We start from the raw sequence: 20,471 nt of genomic DNA, 5'->3' as shown, positions 1-20,471 counted from the left end.
CAATTTTTAAAGCCTTTCCTCCTATGGAAATAAGCTCCTTGAAAACTGACCACCTTGTATGTGCGTAAAAGAATGCACAACTTTCACTTTGAAACTGCTGCAAGGACCACAGGTAGAAGGTCCCCACAGACAGCGAACATACTTACATGCGGGTCGACGTCCGCGTCGGCCCAGGAATCGGCATTTTGCAAGCAAAATATTTAAAAAGTTTTGCCAGAGTCTTCTGGCGCACGTGCAGCGCGCATGCGCGGACTGATATCCCACCCGTCACGTGAGCGCGTTCCCTCAAATCAAAAAGCATAAAAAGAAGCAAATAACAACTCCAAAGGGGAGGAGGGCGGGTTTGTGAGAACTATCAGCCTGCTGTCCTCCGAGAATACCTGCTACAGGTAAGTATCTTCGCTTTCTCCGAGGACAAGCAGGCTGCTTGTTCCCATATGTGGGGTATCCCTAGCAACCAGGCTCAATCAAAACAATGAACACTGGTCAATTGGGCCTCGCAACGGCAAGGACATAACATAGATTGACCTGAAACCATAAACAACTAACTGGGAGTGCAGCCTGGAACAGAACAAAAATGGGTCTAGCGGGGGTGGAGTTGGATTCTAAACCCGGAACAGATTCTGTAGCACTGATTGCCCAAACTGACTGTCGCGTCGGGTATCCTGCTGAAGGCAGTAGTGAGATGTGAATGTGTGGACTGATGATCACGTTGCAGCCTTGCAAATCTCTTCAATGGAGGCTGACTTTAAGTGAGCCATTGACGCAGCCATGGCTCTAACATTATGAGCTGTGACATGGCCCTCCAGAGTCAGCCCAGCTTGTGCATAAGTGAAGGAAATGCAATCTGCTAGCCAATGGAGGCTGACTTTAAGTGAGCCTGCCTCGACGCCGAGAAGCGACGTCCTCAATGGCGGCGCCGAGAAGTCGACGCCTGCCTGGACTGTGGTGAAGCTTCCTCCACCGACGTCAAAGGGGAGTTGACCTGGGTGGCAGCCGACACCGATGCCGCAGGCGGCACCGAGGTCAGGGACCTCACCACAGGCGAAGGGCCAGATGCCGCTGCAGCAGACGGTACGGAAGGCGCAAGCACCCCCCGACACCGAAGCAGACTGGCGCAGCAATCCTTCCAGAAGCTCTGGAAGCAGGGCCCTGATGGGCTCGTCGAGAGCCGCCGTCAGACAAGGCTGCGGGGTCGGTAAAGGAGCTGGTGGCAGAATCTGTCAAGGCTCGGGAGCAGGTACCAGGCTGCCAGAAGACCGACGCATCGGCACCTCCTGAACAGAGGGGGAGCGATCCTCTCGGCACTGACGCTTATCGGGTGCCGATTTCCTCGACACCCCGGAGCTCCCGACATCATGTGTCAAAGGAGAACGATGATGGTGCTTCTTCGCCTTCGCTCAACGCCCGTCATTGAGACTCCTCGGTACCGATGAGGAGGACGTGGAATCCTCACGTCTCCTCGGGGCCGGGTCCAACGAAGGTCGGTCCTGGGGGGCCTGCATAACAGGAGGCCTCGAGGCAGGTGGAGACCTACTCGATGCCTCACTGCTCCCAGCGCAAATTGGTCTTTCAGCAGCCATTACCTCCACTCCCGACGTCGATGCTTCTCTCGATGTCGATGCCACTGACCTCGGTACTGATGTTGACGTCGAAGGACCGAACTGAGCCCCCAAAAGCTTTTCTCGTTGGGCTTCTTGAGATGCTTGGGTCCGCTTCTTCATACGAAGACACAGACTGCAAGCGGCTGGGCTATGGTCGGGCCCAAGGCACTGGTTATACCAGGCGTGAGTATCAGCACCGAGTACGTTTGAAGCCGCTGGGTGTCTTCGATGACATGGAAGGAAAAACGGCTTCGGCGAAATCAAAAGACGCGATTGGGCCTGATAAAAGAAAAAGGGCAGAAAAATAAGGGAATAACCTGACCGCGAAGAAAAACAAAGGAAACTTGAAGTACACTACGGGAACTTTTTTTTAAAAATGACAATAATAATAAACTAAAGAAAAAATTAGGAGAAAAAAGCGAAAACTCGAAGACTCTTTCCTGGGTCTGAGAGGAGCGCAGAAAAAAAACTACCGCACCTCAACGTGGAGAAAAGAAAACTGAGGGAACGCGCTCACGCTGCACGCGCACCAGAAAACTCTGGCAAAACTTTTTAAAATATTTTGCTTGCAAAATGCCAATTCCTGGGCCGACGCGGATGTCGACCCATATGTGAGAACAAGCAGCCTGCTTGTCCTCGGAGAATTTGCAGCTACACGGGACGTATGAAAATTGCCCTCTTTAGAATTAGTTGAAGGTCCTTTCCAACTGAATGCTCCTTCATACTAACCCAACAATCACATAATAAACATTGTAGAAAATACTTACCATTCTTTTCATCTCTTTGGAGACCTGGTGTGTAGTGAGATGGTTGTAAAAAGGTCGATCGATGCCCCAGGGTGAAGGGTTATGCCCAATGGAATTTGTACGCTGTCTGTTCATCTTTGCAATCATGGCTTTTTCTTCTTTCTGATGGGAGAAGAAGAAGATAATTAATTGCCGTCCTTATTCTGAATCCCTCTGAAATCTGTCTCAAAACCTTCAAAAATCCTTCAAGTCCTTCTGCAAAATCCTTCTCTTTTAAGCTTCCCTTTAACTCCCTCCCCCCAAAGTGGCTCCAGTAAAACTCCTGTATGACTGGCCACTCTTGTTTTGGAGTAAGCTGTTGCTTCTGATCAGTGTTCTGTAGGATAAATCTCAAGGACAATAGGGCCTGTAAAAAAAACCCACACATGAACAAAAAGGTGCCAGTGTGGAAGAGGCTCACATTGCTGCAGATGAGGGAGTGAAGGCATAGGCGCTCGGTGGCCCAACTGTTTGGGGAGGCTAAAGGGGGTGGGGTCAGGGGTGGAGCTTAAATCCATAATTGTCTGATAACACACAGAAAAAAATAAATAAATAAAAATAAAAGTCACAATTAATACCTTTTATTAAATTTAGATATTAGATATGTATCATATGTCAAAGAATAAAGTGGTTGCTCAACGCATATTCTAACCACAATCGCTCAACTGCAAAACACTATGCACAACTTTGTGCAAAAACACACTCAGAACCTTACTGTACCATAAATATTACACTGGGCAGAACCTAGTAATACACCAATATACCACACATACGAAAAATGCAGACCGTCAACAATATGAAACAAGGGATCATATCATCACAATTCTCATGTAGAGCCACAAAACACCCTACTTCATGTTTAATGTGGGATAAAATGCCATAAATAAGTAAATAAATATAAACTTTTAATGTTGAGCACCTGATTCTCAAAGTGGACATATTCCAAACACTATAATGAAATAAAATGATCTTTTCTACCTTTGTTGTCTGGTTGTCCGATTCTGCTGCTATCTGTTCTCAGTGCAGGTCAGGAAGTCATCCTCATTAAATATCTCCCTGGCAACCCAGCCAACCCCCCCCCCCCCTCCCCTGCTCTCCCAGCAGTAAGGTAAACAAACCATAAACCAATTTCTACAATTGGTTACACAAGGCTTAGAGGGCTTTCACTGCAGCTCCTGCTGTGAGGATGGAGGTAAATCAACAATTTAAACCTCTCAGAGCACAGCAGGGGAGGCTTAGCCTGCCCAAGCCTCTTATACCGGGTGCCTATGAGTGAAGGGTGGGGCAAAGGAAGGGTTTGGAAAGGCCAGTGGCTTTTTACAGGGTGTTTTTTTTTTCCTGGAGGAGGTGCTGTTCCAAAAGGCCACTGATTGTGAAATAAAAATCAGGTGCCAAAATCTAGTCTCTTTTCATAGTTTCTAAGGTGAATTGTACATATGACCAAAATATTTATGTACTGTGTTTGGCATGGTATTTTGACTGGTGTCTGGTACTCCAAGGCTAGAGGAGCTCTCTTGCTATTTAGGAATAATAATAATAATTTCCTCGGACTTTGATCCTGGGGAACTGGGTTCGATTCCCACTGCAGCTCCTTGTGACTCTGGGCAAGTCACTTAACCCTCCATTGCTCCAGGTACAAAATAAGTACCTGTATATATGTAAACCGCTTTGAATGTAGTTGCAAAATACCACAGAAAGGCGGTATATCAAGTCCCATTTCCCTTTCCCCCTCTCATATATAGTGCCCTGATCAGACCAACTTTAATAAATATAAAATATTGAATAAACCATACACAAACCAATAGAAGATGAATTAGAAATAGCAGAGACAATTACATTAAAAGGAAGATGGAGAAATGTCAATTTAAAAAATGAACGAATATCTATGTAATGCTGAACATTGGTTATGTTCAAACAAATTGAAATTGAACCTGTCAAAAAAAACCAGACATGCTATGGGTCTGATGTCAGATGCAGTTGAACTGCTAGAGGATGTCTTTTTTATAACCAAATCATTCGGTGAGAATTCTGCGACTATGGTTAAACTGACGCCTTTCCAGACACGAGCAGATTAATAAGACTGTATGGAAATGTTTTTTCCAGCCTGGGACTATATTTGCTCCCATATCTGGTAGAGCTTTGTACATTAGTTCACACTTTAATTTCAGCTTGTCTGGACTGTTGTAATGGGTCTCCTAAAATATCAGCTTTGAAGACTTCGACTTGTACAAAATATAACAGCTCTCATTATTACCGGAACTAAGTCCATTGATCACATTACCCCAGTACTTAAACCTTTACACTGGATCAAGTAGGGGAAGAAGATAATAAGAGGTAAACTAAGTAACAGGTACGTTTTATTGATTTTAAGCTTCTGTTTCTGTTGTACAAAATCATTCACCATAATGCTCCTGCTTGTATTTCATTTACCATTAAACGTTTTGTTCCTGTGATCATCCTTCCAAGCTCTGCTAGAAATTCCAGATGGGATTTCCCTTGTAATCAGACAGCGAAGAACTTTTTCCTGTAAGTGGCCTCTACGTTGGACCTAAAAGTTCTGGCTGAGTTGTCAGTATTTTGTAAGCATTGTAAGACTTAGTGGTCTTTTTACTAAGGTGTGCTAACAGGTTTCACATGTGCTAAATGATAAAACGCCCATAGGAATATAATAGGCTTCTTATCATTTAGCGCACACAAATCATTAGCATGCACTAAGTCCATTAGTGCACCTTTGATGGAACAAGCCATGTTGGGAGAAGGAGTCACTTCGACTGATGGAACAAGCTACGCTGGGAACTGGAGTCACTACGACTCATGGTACAAGCCACGCTGAGAACTGGAGTCACTACCACTGATGGAACAAGCCATGCCGGGAGTTGGAGTCACTGATAGGACAAGCAATGCTGGGGACTGGATTATTTGACCCAGCTGTTCAGGTTGCCATATCAAGCCAATGAAGAGTGAGAGGATGCCATCAGAAGGGGCAGTAATGTGAAAGAATCGTGGGGGTCAGGGCTGAGGCCACCGGAATCCCCTCAAAATTTCACTGCCTCCACTGGCTTCAAAGCAGGTTTAAATCACGCAAAGCCTAAGATACCCTCTAGTTTGCTAGTGAGATAATTGCAGACTGCTAAATGCTAGAAATTTCCAGGAAATATGGAGGCACGCAAAAGGCAGGTGTGGACAAGTCACAGGTGATGGCATGGAAAGTAAATTGTCCATAGGCACATGTTCAGTTTAAGGTCTGCAAAACGGTTTATAAGATTCTTCATGGGTTAGCAACAGCTTATCTGCCAAACTGGGTCCAGACTACTGCCAAAAGCAGAGGTCTGTGAGACAATTTACAACTTCATTATCCCGCTCCCAGGAAGTTGAAATATAAGACCAGTTTTTTTCTGCCAGCCTTCTCTATCAAGTGCCAGCTATCTGGAACTCGATTCCATTACATCTGAGAAAAATCCCAAATTATTTTGTTTTCAGGAAATTACTAAAAGCCTATCTTTTTAAGAAAGTTCTGTCTCAAAGTTGAGCTAGGTATGTATTCTGGATAGGGTTGCCAACTAGATACAGGCTCACTTAACAGGGTTGATCCAGTCCTGGCCTTACCCTATTGCCTGCAAGGGACTTGTGGTTCTGATTTCCCCATTGGATTCCCCATGAAAAACAAGGCTACAAAGCAGTTCCTAGGGGGGCTGACACCTGGGGCGGATCGCCGATGCGCCCCGCCCCCCCCAGGTGCAGCACCCCCCCGGAACAGTATGACACCCCCCCCGGCGAAATGCCCCCCCCCGGGTGCACGCCGCTGGGGGGGGGGGGGTTGCCGCGGGGCTGCCGGCTCTTCATTTTCATGCTCCCTCTGCCCCGGAACAGGAAGTAACCTGTTCCGGGGCAAAGGGAGCATGAAAATGAAGAGCCGACAGGCGCGCGGCACCCCCCCAGCGGCGTGCACCCGGGGCGGACCGCCCCCACCCCTTGGTACGCCACTACTACAAAGTCCCTGCATGCATTGGGGTAAGCCCAGGACTGAATTAACCCTATCGGGCGAATCTAGATCTAGTTGGCAACCCTGATTCTGGATAACTTCATTCACAAGGGGTTCTATTTATTCACATAGCTGGTTACTTTTTATGACCCAAAAGATTTCCCCTGCTTCTTCGGGCTCTCACTTAATTGGAACTGGCCTCTACTGGAGAAAGGCACCATAAGCCTTCATCTACAATCACCTGAGATTTCTTCCCCCACTCCTATTCTAGAAAATTCCACCAAGCCCAGCCATTGCAATAAGAGTATTAGGCCAAGAAGCCTGAGACTTTCGTTTCCTCTGGAAACTGGTAAGTGTACACACTAAAGTCTGGCTTTAAAGAAGGTGTCTTTACAGTTGACCGCTGGGATATATCCTTTCAGTGTAGTATAGCTGGGCAAACTGGACAGGTCAATTGGTCTTCCTCTATGGTTATCTCTTACTTTACTATGACCAGCAGATGTCACCATTGAGCAATGGCTCAGACTTCCTCCCATCCCAGGGGCTCTGAGTGCCACCTCCGCAGCTTCTACACAGCCAGCAGGCTTCCTAAGCAAAGGCCAGGCCCGGGAATGAAACATGGGTCTTCCATATGGCAGAGCACAGCAGTGGTACTGAACAAGGGGAAAATCCCTCCCCCCACACTCCACCAAAAATACATTTTTACTAATAAAAACATATACATACACACAACAAAGAAAAATCCAAACAGTAAATGTTGTAATAGCTGACATTCAGGAGGAATTCACCAAAGGAAACATTTGTCATGGTCTTTAAAAAAAAGATATTCTGAACAAACACAAAGAAAAGCCACATTCCTGACAAAACACAGGGCTTTGGAGACAGGTGTTTTAAATGCAGGGCATTTCATTTTTACACACTAAGAATGAAGAATATTTTTCTACTGAAAATGTTTCTATGGCCTGAAATGTGAGTCATGCCTAAAAACCTAACCTGAGTATGGTGATATGATATTAAAATCAGAATATCCCATATATAAATATCTTAGGATAACAGGTTAAAGTTTTTGAAAATACATCCTGAATAGTAAATATTTCCAATGTTAGTCTTGTTCAGTTAGGAAGTCAATTTAAGGGGCATTTCCACAGGTAGAACTGCTCTATGCAGAGAAAGGGCCTTTTACAAAAGTGCCAATCCAATACGTACAAAATCTTACACAGATACATCCTGTATGTGAAGAATTTTACCAACCTGAGTGGAGTCATTGGTGGGGGGGGGGGGGGGGGGGGGGAGGTAGCATTTGTGTACATACAAGAAGGAAGTATGTGTGGGTATTTTCCATGGGGTATTTGCCAAAGGGAGAATTTAGGCCTGTGTTTAGGCAGTATAATAGTGTGGGTGAGTGACCAGGTTCTCGGTCTGTGAAGAGGCCTTTTACACAGCAAAGAACCAACAGAGCCTTGTGTCAAACTCTTCAATTCTATTAAACAAAGTAAGGTGCTGACTTATCAGTTGCAGGTGTTGTAGCAGTAATACACCTTGTAGTTACACATGCACAGAAGAATCTCCATGAATAAATAATAGCTTTTACTTGTCTAGATCAACTACAACAGTGCAAATAGCAACTTTAGAATGCTGCTATTTACATGTGAAGCTCACACCACCTACAGATAAGGGGGTGTGGTGTGGAAGTGGTTAGTGAGTTGAACATCTACACATCTAGTTTCCATTTTACAAGTGGAATACATGTGAAAAACTTAAAATCTCCACACCAACCTTTACACACACGGAGACCTTAATATCTTCATATCAGCCTTTACACATGTGGAAACCTTAAAATCTTCACGTCAACCTTTACACATGCGGAGACCTTAACATCTCCACGTAAGCCTTTACACCTTCCTTGAGGGCCAGGTGCACAGACCAACAGAACCCCTATCACCACACACCCCTGATGGCATTCATATAAGCATTCCAGAAACCCTCTGATATTCATTTAAGTTTCCCTGAACCCCTCCCTAAGCCACACACTAGCAAAGGCATGAGCCCTTGTCAATCCCTGGACTCCCACCAACCCTTGCACCCCTCTGACACAGGCAGCTCCCATCCAACCAGGGTTCTTGCTGGTGTGTAGTGGGGGCGGAAGCAATCCCCGGTTGCCCCTGCCCCTTCTGATGCTGGGTTCAAAATTGAACTAGTTGACCCCTAGCGGTCCACTTCTTATTTAGCAGCTTGATTCCTAGCGGTAGTAATACAAGACTACCACTAGGGGATGTCCGGTTCCATTTTGAACCTGACATCAGAAGAGGCCTAAGCAACTGAGGATCACTCCTGCCTCCCACTAAACACCAGGGAGACCCTGCCAGGACCTGAGGGAGGGTTGGGGGTGAGGGGACTTCATTAGGGATGTTTAAGTGATAAACCTTAGAAAAATGTATTAAGCTACCAAAAGCATTTTGAGATGGGTAAACAATTTTAGTTTAAATAAAATAATAGGATAAAAATGCATTGATATATAGAATGCAACTTGAATGTGAATAAAAAGATTTTTTTATGCTGATGACAGAACTCAAACCATATTTGACTAATGCAGTCTGAGCTCGCTCAGGCTTTTTCCTCCCTTATTCTGTGTTAACAATGTAGGTTGGGTGGAGGGGTGTTATTCAGGGGGAGCCTGATTTGGGGTGGTGTGGAGATGGGAGAGTATTGTTGCTTTAGGGTGCATCCATTTTTTTTAAGAAGCTGTAAATGTGGCAATCTGGGGTAAGCAGGATATTCTAGTTCTCCACGTGCAGTTTTTAAAAATTGATGCTCAATATCTATCTATCTATCCCCAGAGTATTTCACAACAGGCTCCATGTTTGGCAGAGCCTTTTGTAAAATACTTGGAGAGTTGTGAGCATCCCAACCTGGGCATTTCAATTCCCATCTCAGCGTTCTATGTAAACCACTGATGAAGCTGAACCTCTTACCCGCTTCTGACTGCAGCACACGATCAAGAAGGTTTCAATACTGTGATCCTTAAGGTACGCATTACGCTCTCCTCCAAAGCCTGGTTCTACTTCATAGTCACCATTCAAATAGCTCAGTGTTGCTTTCGTAATGTGGATTCGCCTTAATGGAAGAAAAAGAAAAATGATTTGCAAGTGCTGGTGTTCACATGCTTAACCTTCTTCCGAGTGCAATAGTATTCCCACAACGTAACGAGCTTCCAGAAAGATAAATAACAAAAGTGGTACTAATAACATACCAAAAACTTTCAGTTCATTTGGGTTTTTTTCATAGTTTTCAGACTTTTTTTTTGTTTCACTTCACATACATTTGTTTTACCATAAACATAAGTTGATCTCATGTATAAGTCAAGGGCACTTCTGGAACTAAAAATGGTCAAAAATGCTGTACATAGTACATAGCCTATGACGGCTGATATAGGCCTGTGTCATCCATCCAGTCTGCCCAACATGAAAAACTCGTTACACATGGTATGTGATACTTCATATGTATATCTGTCTTGATCTGACCTTGCCATAGAAGTCTGCCCAGCACTGTTCTTGTACTAAAATTTCTGAAGTTAACGTTGAAGCCCCTTAAACAGCTACACTCCAGCCCATCCATATCTATTCAGTCACGATCAGGGCATAGACCGGAGAAGTCTGCCCAGCACTGGCTTTGCTTCTCAGTTACCAGTGTTGCCGCCCAATCTTCGTTAAGATTCCGTGGATCCATTCCTTCTAAACAGGACTCCTTTGTGCTTATCCCACGCATTTTTGAATTCTGTTACCGTTTTCATCTCCACCACCTCCCGCGGGAGGGCATTCCAAGCATCTACCACCCTCTCCATGAAAAAATACTTCTTGACATTATTCCCGAGTCAGCCCCCCCCTTAAACCTCAATTCATGTCCTCTAGTTTTACTGCCTTCTGTCTCTGGAAGAGGTTTGTTTGTGGATTAATACCTTTCAAATATTTGAACGTCTGTATCATGTCACCCCTTTTCTCCTTTCTTCCAAGATATACATGTTCAGATCAGCAAGTCTCTCCTTGTATAGTCTGCAATGCAAATCTCATACCATTTTTGTAGCTCTCCTTGTACAAGGGCATCAACACCTCCTTTCTTCTGCTGGTTGCTATCCCAGTGTATCTCCTTATTCAAGAATGAAGAGGAGTTACAAGTTGAATAAGGAGATACGCTAGGATTACAAGCACAAGGGTTTGATTTTGGATCCTTCTCTCTTGAACACTGAGTGACGACAGTTGGAAGTACCTGCTCTGCAGATAAGTCGAGAATTTATTTGACTATTTCACCATTTGATAATTTGAAATTTGTGTCTGATTTACAATTGACTCTAGTGATAACGCAGGCAGGGCAGGACTCAATGTGATGATGGTCGGAGAAGTGTATTATAGAGGAGATGGATCCTATAGCACAGAATACACTTGGTCTGAGCACTTTATTTATATATATATGAAAATTTAAAGTATGTTTTGTATTTTGAGATAGAATATTAGTGGTTTCTTGCTTTAGTAATATTTTAATACCATTTAGAAGACGGATTCTACTTTGTACCTCAGAGATTTAGTAGTATTAAATTTTAACTGCCAGACCCTCAACCATTCTTCCAACTTTTGGAGATCTCTTCTTATGGTGTCATCCGCAAAAAGGCAAACCTTTCCTTCTAACCATTCAGCAATGGTCTCTCACAAATATATTAAACAGAATCAACCCCAGCACCGACTCCTGAGGCACTCCACTGCTCACCTTCATTTCCTCCGAGTAGATTTCGTTTACTACCACCCTCTGCTGCCTGTCAGTCAACCAGTTTCCTATCCAGTTCACCATTTTGGGTCCTAAGTTCAGCCCTTTCAACTTATTCACGAGTCTTCTGTGAGGGACTGTATCAAAGGCTTTGCTGAAATCCAAGTAGATTACATCTTGCGCACAGTAAAGAAGTCAATAAGAATCATTTGGCAGGATTTTCCTTTGATAAAGCCATGTTGCCTCAGATCCTGTAACCCGTTGGCTTCTAAAAAGTTAACTATCCTGTCTTTCAGCAGCAACTTCATTAACTTTCCTACCACCGATGTGAGACTTACCGGCCTGTAGTTTCTCACTTCTTCCCTGTGTCCGCTTTTGTGAAGGGGGACCACATTCGCTTGCCTCCAATCCCACGGAACCTCTCCCGTCTCTAAAGACCTATTAAATAAATCTTTAAGAGGTCCCACCAGGACCTCCCTGAGCTCTCTCAGTATCCTGGGATGTATCCCATCCGGCCCCATAGCTTTGTCCACCTTCAGGTTCTCAAGCTGTTTATAAATGCTTTCTTCCGTAAACGGCGTAATATCCACTCTGTTCCCAGATATTCCTTCGGTGGCCGACAACAGTCCTTCTCCAGGATTTTCTTCTGTGAACACTGAAAAGAAGTAATTGTTTAGTACGTTTGCTTTACCCTCATCACTCTCCACATAGCCATTCTCATTATCTTTCAGTCTTGCAATTCCATTCCTATCTTTTCTCCTTTTTCTAATATATCTGAAAAAGGTTTTGTCACCTCTCTTTACGTCTTTAGCCATTTTTTATTCCACCTGCACTTTCACTAGCCGTATTTCCCTCTTTGCTTCTTTGAGTTTAATCTGATAATCTTTTCCGTGATCTTTTCGTTGCGTTCTTCTGTATTTCTTGTTCGAAGCCTCCTTTGCTGTTATTTTTTCAGCTACTTGTTTGGAGAACCAAATAGGCTTTCTTTTTCTCTTGTTTTTGTTTACTTTCCTCACAAAACGATCAGTTGCAATATTTATAGCAGCCTTCAACTTGGACCACTGATTTTCAACTTCACTTACGCCTTCCCATGCCGTCAACTCCTTCTTCAGCTACTCTCCCATTTTACTAAAATCAATTCATCTGAAATCCAGTACTTTGAGTTTTGTGCATCCACACTCTGCTGTGACCTATGTATAAGTCAAGGTTGAAAACGGGTTCAACGTTGCTCCATTTCTCTCCCTTCCCTCCTCCTCTGAGTTCAACATTGCATCCTCTCCCTCTCTCCCCTCTACCTCCTGCTCCAACATTGCTCCCTCTGTCTCCCTACCCTCTAGTTCTGGGTCCAACAGTGCTTCCCCACCATCCTTCCCTCCCTTTATCCAGCATCAATCTCTCTCTCCCACCCCCACTCCCCCAGTGCACTGTCTGGCATTCCTCCCTCCTCTTCCTCCACCAGCCCGTGATTTGGCATCTCTATTCCCCCCCCCCCCCCCCCCCCCACACCCATGCTGTGTACCTTCAAACTAGCCTTCTGTAGAGCAGTGGCAGAACAGCAATACACATAGGCTGCCTACAGCCTGCTCTGGGAACCCTCCCTCTCACCTGTTCTACCCTGACTGACTCAATTTCCTGTTTCTGAATGGGCAAAACAGGTCACACAGGAAGTGGTCCAGAGCAGCAGCAGGCAGCTTAGGTATATCACTATGTTGCTGCTGCTCTATAGAAGACAGGTTTGAAGGTACACGAGGGGAGGGGGGGGGGGGACTGAGATACCAAACCACAGGCTGACAGAGGGCAGGACGTGAAGGGAGAGATGCTGGATGATGCAGCTGATGAGGGTGTGGGGGCAATTAATTTTATGAGCCGCTATGATAAATAACCCATAGAGAAGATGACCCTGTTTCTTTAAAGGCATTTTGAAGTCATCATTTCTAGTCTTATATATGAGAATATCTAGTAGTAAAAGTTTGTAGTATACACTAAAACTTTTTAACATTTGCTAATCAACTTAATGCACCATAACTTGTAGGTTAATGCACATTAAATTGATTTAGTGTACTCAATCCTGTGGAATAAGTGATGCTTAACTAAAATAAAGTCTGCTCCCCAGCACTCTCTCTCATCCCCACCCCATTCTCTCTCTCCCCTTCCCCAGACCATCTCCCCCAACATCTTGCTTCCCTCACCACACTCTTCCCCAGTTGAACTAGAATACAAATCACACCACCGAACTGACTTTAGGAATGCACATCCCTACCACAAAGAACGAGTTCTACCACAGGAGTGGTACGGGAGATTATTTGAAGGGGGAAGAAAATACTCAAAGCGAAGAGAGGGCCCTACATTTTTGTCTTCAACCTCTTGTCCCTCCAGGGACAGAGACATTGAGAAGGTCGCTCAGTGCTGCTCTTTATGGTCACACACAGCAGTGACAGCTGCCTTCCCTCCTTCTTCAGGATCGAGTGCACTGTCTCCACAATGCAAATACTACTACTACTACTTAACATTTCTAGAGCGCTACTAGGGTTACGCAGCGCTGTACAATTTAACAAAAGAGAGACAGTCCCTGCTCAAAGAGCTTACAATCTAATAGACAAGTGAACGGTCGGTCCGATAGGGGCGGTCAAATTGGGGCAGTCTGGATTCACTGAACGGTAAGGGTTAGGTGCCGAACGCAGCATTGAAGAGGTGGGCTTTAAGCAAAGACTTGAAGACGGGCAGGGAGGGGGCTTGGCGTAAGGGCTCAGGAAGGTTGTTCCAAGCATAGGGTGAGGCGAGGCAGAATGAGCGGAGCCTGGAGTTGGCGGTGGTGGAGAAGGGTTCTGAGAGGAGGGATTTATCCTGTGAACGGAGGTTACGGGCGGGAACGTAAGGGGAGATGAGGGTAGAAAGATAGTGAGGGGCAGCAGACTGAGTGCATTTGTAGGTAAGAAGGAGAAGCTTGAATTGAATGCGGTATCTGATCGGAAGCCAGTGAAGTGACCTGAGGAGAGGGGTGATATGAGTATATCGGTTCTGGCGGAATATGAGACGTGCAGCAGAGTTCTGAACAGATTGAAGGGGGGATAGATGGCCAAGTGGGAGGCCGGTGAGGAGTAAGTTGCAGTAGTCCAGGTGAGAGGTAATGAGAGCGTGGACGAGAGTTCGGGTGGTGTGTTCAGAGAGGAAAGGGTGAATTTTGCTGATGTTAAAGAGGAAGAAGCGACAGGTCTTGGCTATCTGCTGGATATGCGCAGAGAAGGAGAGAGAGGAGTCAAAGATGACTCCGAGGTTGCGGGCAGATGAGACGGGGAGGATGAACCCAGGTGGACCAGGAAGACAACAGGCTTGAACCCAAGTCTTCTCTACTGTAGCACACAGTGATATAATCCAAGTGAAGGGACAGAATGGAGGATTCTAAACTTTCTGGAATTTCCAACTGCAGACATCTCCATTTTCACCTGGCTGCTTCATGCTGTCCATTTACTCTGCCTGTCTATTAAATGTCATGTGGCTGATAGTGTATCCTTTGTTGCTGGGCAACTAGAAATGCAGCAGTGTATCTGTGTGCACACTGCCTACTCACCACCACTGGGATTTATTTTTAATTTATCTTGTAAAAACAAATCTAAAAAAAAAAAAAACAGGCTTCTCATCTGCATTTTCTCCTTAAACTGGAAAAGAATGCTTGTGCAGTTTTTTTTTTTTAAATTTTGTTAAAAGATGCATGATGTTGGCAAGTAAATTAATGGAAATGCTTTTAAAACAGAGTATTGAGGTTTCTGGAATCCAATGGATTGCAGGACCTGAGGAAGCATGGTTTCATCAGAGGCAGGTCTTGTCAGACAAATCTGATTAATTTCTTTGACTGGGTGACCAGAGAGTTGGATCAAGGGAGAACGCTAGATGTGGTATATTTAGGGCCCTTTTACTAAGGCGCGTAGGCACCTACATGTGTCCAACGCGCATCCATTTGGAACTACCGCCCGGCTACCATGAGACACAGGCGGTAATTCCATTTTTTACGCGCGTCTGAAAATATTTTTTATTTTCTACCGCGAGGCGCTAACCGGGCGATAATTGGCAGTATGCGCGGTGACAATTACCACTCGGTTAACGCTTGAGACCTTACTGCTATGTCAATGGATGGTGGTAATGTCTCCGGCCCCAAATGGATGCGCGCCAATTTTTATTTTCTCAAATATCCATTTTCGGCCCCAAAAAAGGGCCTTTTTGCAGGCGGCTGAAAAATGGGCCTGCGCGCATCCAATACACACGCTACAACAGCGCAGGCCATTTTTCAGCGCACCTTATTAAAAGGCCCCTTAGATTTTAGCAAAGTCTTTGACACAGTTCTACATAGACGACATTGCAGCGGAATACCTAAGGGTCTACTATCCATTTTAATATACTGTGCAGCCATTATTGTGTACTACACAACGACTTCTGTGCAGCACCCTTTTCTGCATTGTCCATTAATAGTTGCATACACCTTAGCTTTCTGCATCAGCCCTAGAGTTCTTCGTTCCACAGTTGATTAATAACAAACAAACAAAAAAAAAATCCTGGATAAGTGTTGACTAAAGCAAAATGATGATAAAATATTCTAGAATCTGTTTTTGGTAATTCACAAATTCCCGCGGGAGGTGGTGGAGATGAAAACGGTAACGGAATTCAAACATGCGTGGGATAAACATAAAGGAATCCTGTTCAGAAGGAATGGATCCTCAAAAGCTTAACCGAGATTGGGTGGCAGAGCTGGTGGTTGGGAGGCAGGGCTAGTGCTGGGCAGACTTCTACGGTCTGTGCCCTGAAAATGGCAGATACAAATCAAGATAAGGTATACACAAAAAGTAGCACATATGAGTTTATCTTGTTGGGCAGACTGGATGGACCGTGCAGGTCTTTTTCTGCCGTCATCTACTATGTTACTATGTTAATAAATAAACTGAGTGCCCTTGTTATGGGCGTTAAAGTGACTGACTGGATAAGGAAAAATTAGACCTTACCTGCTAATTTGTTTCCTTTAGTCCCTCTGGATCAGCCTAGAATGTGACTGATGGGTTGTGCACGCCTTCCAGCAGGTGGAGACTGAGAAAAAAAACTGTGACTCTCTAGAGAGCCAATAAGAGCCCTTGCCAGCTAGAGAGAGATCCAGTAATAAAGTACCAAAGCAGAAGGAAGCAAATTAGGAAGGAAATGATCTGTGCATCCGAAAGCCTGAGCAGCCACCGGCACATTGCCAACAGAGGGTGTGTGCCACCGAAATATTAGAGAACAATACCATATGCCTTAACATATCATGCCCAACAAAGAACAAGGACATATATATTTTTTTTTAAACAATGGAACCGCAAAGAAGCAACCCAAGAAAAAAGGAATAGCTAGTTACTGAAGACTCAGAACATATAAAGGGAGGGATCTGGGCCAGTCCGGAGGGACTAAAGGAAAGCAAATTAGCAGGTAAGGTCTAATTTCTCCTTCCTTAGCGTCCCTCCGGACAGGCCCAGAATCTGACTGATGGGAAGTAACAAAGCAGCAAATCAAGGGTGGGAACCTAGCAGCCCCGCCGATAAGATTGATGTCCCGAACACGAGCTGTTGACGACCGAGAACATCCAACCGATAATGCTTAGAGAAGGAATGCAGAGAAGACCAAGTCGTCGCCCAACAAATGTCCTCAGGAGGCACTAGACCGCGCTCCGCCCAAGATGTGGCCTGACGTCTGGTAGAGTGATCTTTAACCCCTTCCAGAACTGATTTCACGGAGAGAAGGTAAGCTGAGGCTATCATTTCCTTAAGCCATCGTGAAATAGTGGGCTTGGAAACCATGAGTCCCTTGTGAGTCCCGCCAGTCAGAATAAACAGACGATCAGACTGACAAAACTCCTCCGTAGATTTGACATAATGCTTCAAAACTTGTTTGACATCCAAATACTTCAAGCGACGCTCCTCCTCAGATCTGGAGAAAGAACCTAATACTGGCAACACCACCGGTTGGGACAAATGAAAAGGAATCAAGAAAGGAAGAAAAGAAGGAACCGGTCACAAAACTACTCGATCCAAGCTGAACTCCAAAAACGGCGACCTACACGAAAGAGCTTGCAACTCCAACACTCGCCTAGCTGAGGCGATAGCCACTAAGAACACTGCCTTCAGAGTCAAATCCTTCAAAGAACAGGAAGACAAAGGCTCAAAGGGAGGTTTGGTAAGGACCGAAAGCACAAAATTAAGGTCCCAGCGAGGAAAACGAATAGCGAATTGGTGGACAAATGAGGTTTGCCCCTCGCAAAAGCCTGAGAACATCCGGATGTGTAGCTAGAGACTTACCTGGACACGACCTTGAAAACAGAAAAGTGCCGCAATCTGCACCTTAAGGGAAGCCAAAGCCAGGCCCTTGTCAAAACTGCGCTGAAGAAAATCCAAAATTTGCGGGACTGAGGTACATAACGGAGAACAACCAAGCTCCTCACACCATGCCTCAAAGATTCTCCAAGTCTGAACATAATTCAAGGAAGTAGAGCGCCGACGAGAACGAAGCATAGTAGTGACTACGTTAGCAGAGAATCCCTTCTTCGTCAACTTGGCCCGCTCAAGGGCCAGGCCATAAGACAGAATCGACCCGGATCGGGAAGATCTACTGGACCCTGCACCAGAAGACCTCTCAGATTCGGAAGCCTGAGAGGATCCCCTACCAGCAGACGTCGGAGATCGGCGTACCATGGCCTGCGAGGCCAATCCGGTGCCACCAAAATCATGAGTCCTCTGAACGACTCGATTTTCTGAAGTAGACGTCCTATTAGAGGCCAAGGAGGAAAAGCGTAAAAAAGACCGGCCAGCCAGGGCTGAAGAAGAACATCTACCCCTTGTGCTTTGTGATCTTTGCGACAACTGAAGAACAACGGAACTTTCGCATTGAGAGATGAGGCAAAGAAATCCATCATGGAAAGCCCCCAACACATCACCACCAACCAAAACGATACGTCGCCCAGATCCTACTCCCCGGGATCTAGCATGTTTTGACTGAGAAAATCCGCTTGGACATTCTGAACTCCTGCCACATGCGACATAGAGAGGGCGACCAGATGCACTTCCACCCATTGTAACAGAAGTGATGCCTCCTGCTCCAACAGCTGACTCCTCATCCCCCCTTGCCGATTGACATAATGCGGACTGACTCTCCCTTCAATAGATGGAGAAAAGCCTGGAGAGCTAGCTGAATTGCTCTGGTCTCTAACAGGTTGATCGGGTAAGAGCTCTCTTGAGGAACCCAGAGGCCTTGAGCGTACTGCCCCTGACAGTGAGCTCCCCAGCCCTTGAGACTGGCGTCTGTGGTGACCACTATCCATCTGGGCTGTTCCAAAGGCATTCCTTTGGTCAGATTAGTGTCCCGAAGCCACCAATGAAGGCTGCTCCTCACATGAGCGGGAAGAGGCAATCTGTGATGCAGCAAGTCTTTCTACGATTACCACCTTGACAGGAGAGAGCTCTGCAAATGTCTCATGTGAGCCCTGGCCCAGGGCACTGCCTTGATCGTTGCCGCCATGGAACCCAGGACTTGAAGATAATCCCTGGCCGGTGGCCTCGAGGTCTGCAACAACTGGCAAATGTGAAGCTGTAGCTTGATAATTCGAGCCGGTGGAAGAAAACCTCGGCCCTGTTGCGTGTCGAAACATACTCCCAGGTAATCCAACAACTGAGCAGGCTGCAGACGACTCTTCTGCACATTCACCACCCAACCTAGGGACTGCAAGAAGTCTATTATGCGAGCCATAGCCTGAATGCTCTCCTGGTATGATTTTGCTCAGATCAACCAATCGTCTAAATAAGGATGGACCAAAATGCCTTCCGTTCTGAGGGCAGCCGCCACTACCACCGCAAAATGAAGAAAGCACTGATGCGCAGGACGAATCGGGATATGCAAATAAGCCTCCGTGAGATCGAGAGCCACCAGAAACATCCCGGGACGAACCGCCACAATGACCAATCACAAAGTCTCCATGCGAAAAGAAGGCACTCTGAGAACCTGATTGACCACCCTGAGATCTAGAATCGGCCTGAAGGAACCCTCCTTCTTGGGAACCAGGAAATAAATGGAGTACCGACCTTGGCGAAGCTCTGCCAAAGGAACCGGACAAATTGTCCAAAGATCTAGTAATCTGCACAGAGTGTCCCTGACAGCTCTCACTTTGAGCCAAGAACGGCAGGGAGACTCCAAGAACGCATCTGACAACGGATGAGCAAACTCTAAGGCGTACCCGTCTCAAATAACCTCTGGAACCCACTGATCGGAAATTGGGCCAACCGAGCACCTACCGGAACAGGAGGTTGGACCCGCAAACCTTCATTGCTGAGGACGGGAAGAAGCTGAGAAGGAGGCTCCCATCTCTTGACCACCTCTTCGACTGCCGCGAAAGGAATGGGTCCTCTGGAAAAACCTAGAACGTTGAAGTGGAACTGCCCTGCCGGGTCTAAAACGTCGAAAATCCCTGTCTCTACCAAGGTCCAAAAAACCAACACATCCAGCCCCTCTGGGACGATCTTCAGGAAGCCTGGGACCCTTAGTGTCCCCAAGGCTGCAGACCAGCTTATCTAACTCACCACCAAACAGTAGAGAACCTTTAAAAGGAAATTTACTAAGCTTGGACTAAGAAGCTGCATCCGCCAACCAACCACGAAGCCAAAGAGAGCGACGAGCCAACACAGATAATGCCATAGACTTAGAAAAGGCTTGCAGTAAATCATAAAGAGCATCCGCTAAAAATACCGATCCCATCTCCAATTTTGCCACTTCGGCATCTATTGCAGAAAGATCATCAGAATTACAATCTAAAACTTTCTCCAACCAACGAAAACAGGCCCTCGCCACCAAAGAACCACAAACAGCCGCCTGTACTGCCAGAGCAGAGACATCAAGGTAAAATTATGTATAATCATACCTGATAATTTTCTTTCCATTAATCATAGCTGATCAATCCATAGACTGGTGGGTTGTGTCCATCTACCAGCAGGTGGAGATAGAGAGCAAACTTTGCCTCCCTATATGTGGTCATGTGCTGCCGGAAACTCCTCAGTATGTCGATATCAAAGCTCCATCCGCAGGACTCAGCACTTAGAGAATCACACCCACGAAGGGACACTCTGCCCAGCTCACCACCGCCGAAACGGGGGAGGGGAATTAACCCAGCTCATCCCCACACAAGTGGGGGAGGGGAATCCGTCCAGCTCATCCCCGCGGAGCGGGGGAGGGACACCACACCCGCCGATGCGGGGGGATCTGGCTTATCCTGCAACCGCAACCGCGGGAGGAGCTGACTGACCCTAACACCGCCGAAGCGGGAGGGGTACAAAGCTGCCCTACAGC

General features: G+C 45.9%; 1 protein-coding gene across 1 annotated transcript in view; it reads right to left on the bottom strand.

Annotated features, from left to right (window-relative positions):
• Positions 1-20,471, bottom strand: part of LOC115474547 (adenylate cyclase type 5-like) — a 561,227-nt gene that overhangs the window by 219,337 nt on the left and 321,419 nt on the right. The window contains exons 7-8 of the mRNA XM_030210051.1: positions 9,344-9,485; positions 2,372-2,512 (exon numbers count right to left, since the gene is read on the bottom strand). Of these exons, the coding sequence (XP_030065911.1) occupies positions 2,372-2,512; positions 9,344-9,485 (283 nt within the window). The remainder of the gene's footprint in view (positions 1-2,371; positions 2,513-9,343; positions 9,486-20,471) is intronic.

Source organism: Microcaecilia unicolor, chromosome 7, assembly GCF_901765095.1.
Source record: "Microcaecilia unicolor chromosome 7, aMicUni1.1, whole genome shotgun sequence".
NCBI lineage: Eukaryota > Metazoa > Chordata > Amphibia > Gymnophiona > Siphonopidae > Microcaecilia > Microcaecilia unicolor.
This window is presented reverse-complemented; position numbering and strand designations above follow the sequence as displayed.